Genomic DNA, 11,871 nt, shown 5'->3' with positions numbered 1-11,871 from the left:
ATTGAAACCGGAGCAAATTTGTGCTGCTTAGCCTACCTGAATCATCTGAGCTTTTTCATGCCGAAAGAGTAGAGCATTCGTAATTTTGATTACTACTTATGTAATACTCTCTTCTTAATTAATGAGTTGATTGTTTAAAATCCAATTTTTTTGCTAAACTCGAAGAGGGTTCTCTAAATCAGACCACCATCGTCATGTCCTTCGCTGAGAGCAGTTAGGCTCCCCATGTAATTTATATGCAAACACTAAAAATTTGATGTAAGTTATTTGATGGCAATTTATATTTGACAGGATGATGAGAAATTTAGTTTAAAAGCATGACAATTTTTTGACAAAGAATAAACTAAGGCGGATTTATGATGCTCGCCAGCTAAACTTGCCATCCATGAAGAACAGAATTTGCCATAAAAATGTTCGGTTTGCCATGGTCAAAATTAGATGTCAGATTTGTAGTGCAGTTCTTTGCAAAAAAAAGGTTTTGTAGTGCAGTCCAATTTATATTACTAGTTTGGGTAGAAAACTACAATATCATAACGATGCATGCAGATTATCAGTCGATTCTCTAAACCAACTGAACTGAATGTGTCTGTACCACAATAGAACATTTAAAGATGGAGGCTACTACGCCTCGGTCGGCAAATCTTTTGAAAACACCCACCGCCACGCTAGTTGTTGGATATGGCACAATCCAGCGGCTCAACGCCTCCCTCTACTTCACAACCCAGATCTTGCGGCGGAACATTTGCAACAAAGGTTATGTTGCAGAATATATTTTTTGCAACTTATGTCTTGCAGGATTTTATTTGCAACAGAGTTCTTGTTTCGGATTTTTTTTTTCCGACGAAGGTTCTGTTGTTGCAGAGTTTTTTTTTTTTTTTTTGCAACAGAGCTGATGTTGTAAAAACTTGTTTAAGTTACAGACGTCGTTCACCGCTATAATTTGCAACACCGCAGCTGTCTCAAGATAAGGTAAGGGGGCACATGATAGGCGAGGGAAATAACGAGCGTGATTCAACGGCTGCGTGGATGGAGAAACTATCCGCGACCAGCCGGAAGAGCATTAGTTTTTTTTTCTGATATACATACTCTCCCTCCTATAATATAAGAGCGTTTTTAACGCTTTACATTAAACATTGTCGAACCGTACACATGTCGCTCTTTTTTAAAAGATGCGAACGCGTGGTGTGCTCTTCGTGTCGATCAGCCAGAGAGCAGCACGCACGCGCAGTAAGCCAGCAAGCAGCATCGATGTGCCTAACTAACCACCTTGATTTGCATGCAAGAATTCCGTCACGGGCAGAGTGCCCGCGTCCGCGTCCTCCCAGGACGACGACCCACCTGCTCCTGCCAGCAGCACAGTGGCACACCTGTAGCAGTCCCAGTACCAGGTGTACCCCCTCTGTCCCCTCCCCCGGCGCGCGAGCGCCACGCGCGTACCAGCACCGCACGGCACCTGCCATCGCCATGTCCTCCTCCCCGGCAGGCCGGACGCGACACCATGACACCACCCCCGCGGGCCGCTCCAGTTCGTGCCGCTGCGGAGCGGCGGGCTGGCGTCCAGCCACCCCCCACCCTCCCGGTCACGACAAGCCGTTGGAGTCCAGCTCACGCGTGACAGTGCCCGGCACACACGTCGGACGCGCGCGGGATACAGGTGGTTCGGCTTCCGCTTTCAGCCACGTTCCCGTTCCCGTCCCCGCGCACGCCGCGCTGGCCGGGCCGGGCCGGCAGGGTCGTACGTACGAGCGGCATGATGATGGCTCTTGCGCGCGCGGACTACGCAGCCACCACCGGAGCTGGCCACCGCTGCCGGCCCCTTGTCGATCCGCATCATGCCAAGGGCGCGCGCGCGCGCCGCGCGCGCGCCTCGTCGGTGGTGAGCGCGCGCGGACCGACACGTCGGTGGTGAGCGCGCGCGGACCGACACGTCGTGCGGGGCGATATTTTGCGACACGCGCCCTGGCGCGCGCGGCGTTGTGTGTCGGGCCGGGGAATCCGAGCTGGTTGGGGGGGCCGAGAGCAAGAGAGAGCGGTGGGGCTCCGAGGCCAGCTAATGCGCATACACGGGTCTACGGCGCTCGATCGCCCAGGTGCCGAACGATCTTTCGCCCCCGCGCGTGGCACTGTCTTGCAGCCCATTGGCCAGCTGAATTCCGTGATTCCGACGCGGATACTGGGCCATAGATTCGATTCAATGGCACGCACGTCCGTGCAGCCAGACAAGTTAGCCATGGGTCTAATCAAATCATGACCCGGTCGTTTGGCAACGGGACAGTTGCCCAAAATAAACTTTAGCCTAGTGGTACGCCAAAAATTAAAGGAAGTGCGGCTTTGTTGTTCAAAGATGAAGAAAGAGTTTCTTTAAACGAAATCGGAGAGCGAAGCTTATCTTTTGCTCCAAAAAAAAGAACATGAGTATTCCCCATCTTTGTGTGTGTGTGGAGGGATCAATGAGTGTCAAGTGAAGAGGGGAACAATTGTATGGGCACGGCTATACCTCGCTTACAGCAAAGACGAAGGCAGCGTCGCTTGAATGCATACACCTAGTGGGCCAGCCCAATAGTAGGTCTGTACATTTCTCAATCTATTTCATTTTTTTCTCTCTCGTTATTCCTTTTTTATAATTCATAAAATTCTTACTTACACATATTTCACAAACGAATATTTAAGTTATGATAATGATTATGCAGTACTAAAAAATAGTACACTTTATGAAATGTTGATAGCATTAAAAAAGTTTCAACGCATATTCCAAAAAATTCAAAAAAATATGTTTGTAAACAATATTAAACAAGTATTTGACAAAAGGTTAAATGAGTATAAAATAAAATTTCCATTCTACAACAAATGTAGGATGTGTATGAAAGAAAGTAGACATGAAAACAAGTATTTGAAAGAATGTTAATCATTGTATTTGAAAAAAATTAAATATGTATAGAAAAATGTTCTTCATGTATAAAAAATGTAAAATTTATATGAAAAATTAGACATAAAAATTTATTTAAAAATTTTTAATCCTGCATTTAGAAAATGTTAACTATGTAGAAAACTAATGTTTCATATTTACAAGAAAATTATCATGGTCTAATTAATGAAATTGCCATGGTCTATAGTCTAAAAATTGATACTGCGATGCTATCAACACAACTACCACAGTCTAAATAACTAAATTGATATGGTACTACAATAGAACTACCATGGTGTAATTGATAAAAATTGTTGTGGGTAATAGAAAAAAAAATGACATTGTCTAAATAATGAAATTGCATGCTACCTACAATAAAAATGCATACGGCAAGTTTGAAAAATTTTCTCCTCTAAAAACATGCCAACTTTGAGATTTTCTAATGGGTACATGCCCCCAAAAAAATGTGCATGGCAAGATTTGAAAAAAAAATGTTGTCCAAAAATATGGCAAATGTGTTGATAATGTAATGGGCACATTGGACAATTTTGAATTTTCTTCTTTCAAAGATGGAAAATTTTAAGAATTTGAAGATTTTTTTCGACCGAAATTTCAAAATGAAAATTGAATTCAAAACATTTTAGCTTCAAACATATAGCAAGTTTGACCAAATTTGTTGACAACAAAATTGTAGGTCGAATGATAAGCCCGGCCTTCCTTCATTCAGGAGATCATGATTTTGAACCACCACCCACGCACCTTTGCCATGATTTTTTTTTGGTGGGGTGGGGATAAAGGAGAGAAGAAAATGGGGATGATGCATTCTGTAGGATGCGGTCAAGAGTGACCATTAGTTGTGCGTCAGATCCAAAGACTGGAACAACATTCACACCGAAACAGTAGAAAATCTGACGTACGGTAGCTACTTAACATCTCCGGCAAGTATTAGGCTCCTTAGAGTAGAGCATCTCCAACAAATAATGTACAATAGGGCAAGTGCCACAAAATCAATTTTTAGATATTTAGACCGAAAACACTGCTCCAGCAGATCATATTTCTATATGGTGTTGCCAAACAATTGAGGTAGCCCCATATTTATCCCCCAAGTGCTGCAAATATACACTAGCCGCGTGGTTGCCTTGAAATCCGCACGACCCAACCGCCAGGAAAAAACATCCCGCTCCATAGCCGTGGCCTCCGCGTGCCGACGCCACTCTCGATTTCGGCCATCATCACCGCACCGCCCATGCCGAATCCATCCATCACATCGACTAAATCGGCCATTGCACCACCCATTTGTCCGCCACCGCATCGGCCACAACTAATTCCGTCCACCCCTGCAACCACTACAGCGCCCGTGTCGGATCCACACCCCCACCGCCGCACCATCTCATTTGTTGGATTCATCGGCTCACCGCTCTTCGAGGGTGTTGCCCCACCGTTTTCCCTCGAGCAGCATGGGCTTCCGCGCGCGTTCGGCTCCGGAAGGCATCATGCAACGAGCAGCAGACGTGGCTCAACACTTATGACACGTCGGAGCTCGCCACCAGCGAGTACGACCTTGTGGCTTGGAGGTTCCGCCAACCGAGGTCCGACTTGAGCTTCCCCGATGTTCAAAGCGTTGCAGAGGCGGAATTCCTCGCTCCCGATGTGCAGTTTGTGTCCCGCAAAGAGAAGAAGGAAGACTGCCTAGTCGTGGAGTAGTACACCGCCCATGAGAGTGATGCGGTGGCTAGGCGAGGTTCTCCGAGGTCAATTCGCACACCTCATGGAGGAGGAACGCCAATTCTTCACCACGAGGAATGCGGGTTGCAAGAAGGATAGGGAAATCAAGGAGGAGGATGTGGCTAGCCCCTCAAGAGACTAGTCGGAGCTCGCCATCCGCGTGTACGACCTTGTGGCTTGGAGCTTCCGCCAACTGAGGTTTGACCTGAGCTTCCCCGATGTTCCAAGTGTCGCAGAGGCGGAGTTCCTCGCTCCCGATGTGTAGTGTGTGTCTCGCAAAGAGAAGAAGGAAGACCGCCTAGTCGTGGAGTAGTACACCGCTGCCCATGAGAGTGATGCGGTGGCTATGGCGAGGTTCTCCGAGGTCAATTCGCACCTCATGGAGGAGGAGCCCCAATCCGTCCCCACGAGGAATGCGGATTGCAAGAAGGATAGGAAGATCAAGGAGGAGGACGTGGCAGGCCCTTCAAGAGTGATTAAGGTTCAGTTGGACGACGACGATGACTATGCCCTGTTCAATAGTGATCGAATGATTCATTCCTAAAAATGTGAAATGATGCTGACACGGGGGATGATGACAAGTAGTGCGTCCGTAGTAGTGTCTATCGTAGTACCTTCCTAGTGAGTCTATCATGTTTAAGTTTGAACATTCGGTAGTTCGTAATGTCAAAATATGCAATGATCATGTTTATTTGGGTGTCCCATTTTACATCATATGCTACGGCAGAAAAATTCTACTGCTCTAAAACCTTCTCTCTCCTGCCCTAATTTTTTTTGACCGCCCTATTTTGCATCATCGGTTCGAATGGTCTAAATAGGCCGCAGCCTCTACAGTCTCAGACCTCTGCTCGCCTGCTCCTACAAGAGTTTCTTCTTCTTTTATGCATCTCCTCCTACTAGAGTTTTCTTCTTCTTTTATGCATCTCCTCCTACGAGCAGCGGGGGCCTTTTCACTTTCAAGGTTAAACTACAATTGGCATTCGAAAAAAGGTACTCCCTCCCATCCAAAATAACTGCACAGTTTTGAACTGGGGTTTGTTCAAAACTGCCACAATTTTTTTTTTGAAAACTGCCCCACTTATTATGGATCGGAGTTAGTACTATATTTCTTGCAACAGGACATAAATGGAGGAGAAAAGAATATCAATATGTATTTCAAGACAGAACCTCAGGATACAATCTGTAGATCTCAAATGGGGTGTATAGCTTTACACCTTGTCAAACTTAGTGCTCCTAGCATTAGTTCTGCAAACCTTTATGTGTGTAATCTGATCAACGACAAGGAGGAGAGCTCCATCTTCCAATCTCCCTACTACAGTACTTCCCAGCGTACCTGCATTAGTTCTTATATTTCTTACACGGGTACATTGCTATGGACTTTTGTGTCCAAAGTCTGCTTTTCTTAAAGTTTTGTTTGTAAGAACAACGTTGATGGAATGGGTCCATTGCTGGCTTTGTTGCCAACTTGCCATCAGCGTAGCCATGCTGCCCATGCACGCGTACAAATGTACAACAGCGCGCGCGCCTGCTGGGTGCAGCCGTCCGGCCACGGCGAAGCGCCCATCAGTTCCCGCCGCCGCAGCGCGCCGGGCAGGACGACGGCACGCCGACCCACGGCTCCCCGATCCTCGTCATCTTCATCGACCGCTCGCTGGCCGCCGCCTCGTCGCACCGGCCCCTCTTCCTCGCCGACGCGTCCTTGAGGATCACGCCGAACAGCTTCACCTTCTTCTCGCCGCAGTGCTCTTGGTCCGCCGAGCGGGCGCCGCCGGCCCCGGCCGCGCCTTGCATGTCTCCGTCCATCAGCAGGCGCAGGTCCAGCTGGCGGACGTCCAGGAAGCGGGAGAGGAAGCCCAGGAGCTCCTCGCAGTGCCGCCGCGCCAGGGCCAGCTCCGCTGCCAGCGCGTGGTTGTCCTTCCTGAGCTGCTCGTTCTCGCTGCTGAGATCCGGGCGCGTCGGCGAGGACGCCGAGGAGGAGCTGTGGTCGTTGCCGGTGCCGGACGTGCTGGCAGACGCGGGACGCAGAGCAGGCAGCGGCGGAGGGAACGCGACGTTTACGCCGGTTCCGCTGGTTTTAGAGGACTGGGGAGTCGTCGTCGTCGCCGTGGCCTTGCGGCGACGGATGCCGGAGAGGAGGCCTTGCTCGCCTCGCCGGAAGTTCTCGTTTGCGAACTCCCACCGGTCCGGCACTACCTTCCGAAAACCCTGCATATAGTTTACACCGGTTTGGTCAGCATCCGACGCGGAACATTGTCGTACATGTGTCGATCAAGAAACATTTCCAAACGTTTTCCTTCTTTGTTTCCAAACATTTTCAAAAGAGAATCATTAAACAAAATATTTCATTAGTCCCACATATTTCACTTTAGCAAAACTGTACTATTTACTACATTGAGCGACATCGCATATGTCATCTACTGTCCGTTGGGAGTAAACATCATATCCACCTGGAGTATAATTACTAGCTCATTAGCGAGCCTTCTTTTTGTTAATTTTGGTTCACTGATTCCTACCAGACTGGGGCGCATCTTCAATTTATATCTTACTCATCGGGCATTATCATATGGAATTATATTCAAATGGGATAAGCATATTTTTGGTCCCTGAATTCTTGAGAAAGTGAGAAATCATCCATCAACTCCAATACTACCAAAACTCAATCCCTCAACTAATAAAACCGGATAAGTTTCGGCCCAATAACTTGGTTTGTGCGTGACATGTACCCGGTATTGACTAATATTGGCCAGGGTGGCCTGGTTTTGACCGCCACATCACTTAAGTGGCTAAGGGCACCTGTATCTTTTTTGGCTTTGGATTTGGCGGACGTTATCTAAACTTTTGTGAGAGTAGAGGGGCGAAAAATATACTTATCCATATTCAAATGCATGCTTTGACCAATAGTTAGTCTAAATATATAGTTTATGTTGCACAAAATAGATATCATTAGATTCGTAATAAAATGCACTTGTGTATGATCTATGATTTTGTAGCCATTGACTACATATTATAGGAGGGATTTATAGTCAAAGCATGAATTCAACAGTCAAACTATGCGGCGTGTCTAGAAACAAAAGCAGTATATAAAAAAAATGTAATTTAGTAATGTAACACATTAAGCGAGAGCAATAAACAACATGCGATTCTTTCTGTTTATCTTCTTTTAGTCGGGAGAGCTGGCTGAATTTTCGTGTGGGTGAAGCATGGTATTCTAAAACCATAAGAAAACAAAAAAAATGGAACTTTATCACTTACTGAATCGTACAGCAAAGAGCAAACTAACACGATATTCTTTCGGACAACCTCTTCGTATGCAACTTTGACTATGTTTCAGGAAAAAATATTTAGCCCTTTTGACCATTATATTCTGGATGATAAAAAAATTGACCGTGCTTTCTGAAGCATTGTCCACTTTTGAAATAAAGTAACTTCGCAAAAAATCTGATGCTAGCGACCTCCTTTTCCGTAGGATTTCCAAATCGATGTGCACATTCAAAAAATATGGATAGTTAAAGGGCCTCTTTTGTTTGATTTTTTTTCTCCAAGAATTCATTCGTTAGATGACTTTCTAGTAGACACTTTTCATTGAAGTTTTTTTTCACCACGGAGAGATCAATATATCTTGATGTGTATGTTATGAATGTGCATTGTATAAGTGTATCTCATGAATTTTAATTATCCTGCATGTGCGTGCGTGCGTGCGTGTGTGTGTGTGTGTGAAGAACCTATATATATTTTTAACCTTTATAATAGATCCGAGTCCTTTTAGTAAAAATAAATAAAAGAAGCTGAGTGGTTTCTAGAAGAGGACACAAAAATATCCGGTCGAAAGTTCCACCAAGCTTCCAGCCCCCGCGTAATCACAAACGAGGACACACTAAATTGAAACCTCAACCTCGTGGGGTGTCAAACAGTGATGGGCAAGCACTAAATTTGCTTTCGTGAAACCTGTTGGCCTCCATCTCTAGCGTGGTGCCGCGTCCGTCCCTCCGTCCTTTCGGTTATTTGCACACTTATGGTATCGGTGACCGTCACGTCCAAATAACCGGCCACATTTTGTCAAAAGGAAAAGGCGAGGGCGACATCACCACTCAGCACTAGTCACGTTTTTTCACCCCCACCTCTAAGTTGCACTGTCTTTTCTCTCTATTTTCCAAGCAGCTACTGTCCATTTTTTATATTTTTTATTTGCGTTAATGTCCAAGCGTGTGAAACTGAAATGGTTTATTAACTCGCAGACGGCACGCATAGCTAGTTTTGTTGTCACCTACCCCGTCAATGGTCAGCACAAAGAGGCTTTTCATATACTCCCTCCGTCCGGAAACATTTATCATCAAAATGGATGAAAATGGATGTATCTAGAACTAAAATACATCTAGATACATCCAGATACATCCATTTTAATGACAAGTATTTTCGGACGGAGAAAGTACATATCGCTGCATGACACGACAAGTGAAACGCTTTGCTCGTTTTCTACGTTTTAGGTCGACCAGAAAGGCTCTTTGGGCGTCATCTTTCCTCCATATTGTTCCAACAAACGGCCTACCAGTAGCCTTTTTTGATATGTCACCTTCTTCCATGTACTTCTTCTGCACTACTAGTAGTCGGTAATATCCAGATTTGTCCGTCCAACAAACATCAGTATATGTAATTAGCTAGCTCGAGATGTTTCACCCGTTCGCTGTGCCCAAAGTCCAGACGCGCTTTTGAACAGAGACCCCGCCGCGAACACTGGCACATGAGTGGATCCATACTAGGACGTGTACGGCCGAGACAGCAGAATGAACTCCCAACCAGAAACATCCTTACGTGCATGTCACGTGTCTTGCCTCGGTCTCGGTGACGGTAGTTCTTAGTTCTTATTACTACCACTAGCGACTACGCTTAATTCCTCGCCGGAAAAGAATCCACCGGCTGTGTGCTCAGTCTGTACCACTGTGGTTTTAATTCTTACTCCCAACCAGAAAGGTACTTCCTTTGTTTCAAATTTGAACTAAAACCACGACGAGTAATTTGAAACGGAGGGAGTAGCATGCTACGTAGCGTGAGTACGCACTAGTATGTCGTGTGGAGAACAAAAGCGAGAAGGACGGAGAGCTTTCCGTGGACACGTCAGGGGCGTGTCCGGAAGCTGCCGAGCGTATCTCAGCATAATAATCTCTTCTGGCACAAGCTACTAGGATATGGATCCATCACTAGCATCCCTAATCTCTAATCACTCTAAGAGGACGAACGAGATGCTTCTTTTTTTCAGATAATAATAAAAACCAAACAAGAACGCATACTCTACTCAAGTCGCAAGTCGTTGATCAGTGCAGATGGGAGTGATTAATTTAGTGAAGGCAGAGCTAGAGTATTGCAAAGAGAGAGTGTGTCTGGAGGAGGGTGGTACGTACGTAGGTGTTGAGCTGGCGGACGAAGGAGGAGAAGTTGCAGTGCTTGAAGTGGAGCGGCAGGAGGTCGCGGGCGAGCTCCACCGGCTTCCACACCACGAACGACCGCCCTTGCTCGCCCCACGAGATCACCTCGTCCGTCCCGCGCTCCTCCACCATCTGGTGCGTCTTGGTCAGGAACGGCGCCGGCCCTCCGCCGCCGACCCTCACCGCACCACCACCCTTCTGCTGCTGCTGCTGCGCCGCCGCCCCGGCCATCGTCGCCGGCTTAATCACCTAACAGATTCCTCTACCTAATAATAAGCTGGTGTATGTATCTATGTATATATGATTGGAGTATAATCAGTCAAGGATCGATCGAGAAGCAGAGGCGGCTAGCAGGAGACGGCGGCGGAGAAGAGGAGGAGCGCGGTGAGGAACTCCCAGCCCCAGACGTAGAACCCGGTGACCAGGCCGCGGCCTCCTCCCATGTAACCGGCACGGTGGTGTGTGCGGCTTTCAGCTGGGTTTGTCTGTGGTTGCCGCGACGGCTCTCCTCTCTACTCCTACCTCCGCTAGCCTCGCCTGCCGGAGATATAAAGACCGGAGCGAGAGACAGAGCGCGAGCGCGAGCGAGAGCGGCGGTTGCTTTCGGGGCTCTGGTTTCACTGCGTGCTCTGCGTGCTCGGCCCCGGCCGGTCCAAATAAGAAGCTTCCCCTGCCTTCCCTAGAGCCGTGGCCGCGGCGCGCTCCGCCGTGCTCCGTGGACGGCTCCCACTGTGGACCAGGACGAGACTCGCGGCCACGTGGCAGGTGCGTCCATGGTGCACGGTGGGACGTGTGCATGGAGGCGCTGGGGTGGGGAGGGACGAATCGGGTGTCCTTTCGTCAACGCACCTGGGCCGCTTCCAATGCTTCGAGAAATGTCGGGACCGGAATTTCCTCTCCCTTCCCTTATCTTTCGTTTTTTTTCTTCGTCAGAGCAAAAGCGAGCCAGAGAGGCGCTCGTGGAAAAGCGACGCGTCGAAAGCGGATTTTCGCGATTCGGTGGCGGCTTTGCCCGCTGCATCCGTCCATCGCCTCGCCGATCGGCTTGTCCTCTTCCTCCTCTCGCTCTCCCGCCACCTGTATGTATGTAGCACTATCCTTCTAGTCTTAACTGAACTTTATTTAATCCCAACGCCCCACGACGGAAAACGGCGCCACAAGCACAAACACAAACGAGTCTACGCTTCTGTTTCTGGACCCATCTCTCGGCTACAGGGGGCTAGTTCCTGGAAGATTCAGTCGGCCACTGTCTCTGAATACAGGCGAGAGAGAGTATTGGACGGATCATCAAGTGCAGAAGCCGCTGCTGCTTTCGTTGTTATATGGAACGAAATGACGTGACGCTGATTAATAAGGAGGCGCCGTCAATCAACGCCCTGATCGTTCAGATTTGTTTGTCGAAAATTAGACCACTAAATAAGGGTTTCTGGGGCCGTGAAATGGCATTCGGCACGTCGGTCTCGCAGCAGGACAGCAAGTCCTATTGCACCAACCCCGGGGAGGCAGAGGGGTTGCCATCGCCCTTTGAACCGGGAACTAGGAAGAAGATTCCATGACCAACCAGTGCAGCAGTACCACGGTTAGTATACTCCTCCGTTCCAAAAGTCACATCCCCCGTGGAAGAAATTGACCTGCGACTGGATCATCAAACCGGCCCGGTTGCGCCGCACCGCACCAAGAAACAGGCGCGCGGGTAGACCGGTCCCGCCCGGGCTGGCACGGATCGTGTGGCGTGCGGACGGTGGCTGGCCGTGTTTGTCTTCGCGGGGGTTGGTCGCTTGTCAGACTCGGCGATCGCCCGCCTCACCAACTGAAACGGAA

General features: G+C 48.1%; 1 protein-coding gene across 1 annotated transcript; it reads right to left on the bottom strand.

Annotated features, from left to right (window-relative positions):
• Positions 1-5,756: 5,756 nt before the first annotated feature.
• LOC147971819 (heat stress transcription factor B-1-like) lies at positions 5,757-10,692 on the bottom strand. The gene is made up of 2 exons (XM_087526361.1): positions 10,027-10,692; positions 5,757-6,835 (listed from the first exon to the last, which is right to left on the bottom strand). Exons 1-2 carry the CDS (start codon positions 10,279-10,281, stop codon positions 6,194-6,196), a joined length of 897 nt encoding a protein of 298 aa, XP_087382487.1. The 5' UTR covers positions 10,282-10,692; the 3' UTR covers positions 5,757-6,193.
• Positions 10,693-11,871: the final 1,179 nt, after the last annotated feature.

Source organism: Triticum urartu, chromosome 5A (genome assembly GCF_056163025.1).
Source record: "Triticum urartu cultivar PI428250 chromosome 5A, HENAU_Tu73, whole genome shotgun sequence".
Lineage (NCBI taxonomy): Eukaryota > Viridiplantae > Streptophyta > Magnoliopsida > Poales > Poaceae > Triticum > Triticum urartu.
Note: the sequence above shows the minus strand (reverse complement) of the source record. Positions and strands in the feature narration are given on the sequence as shown.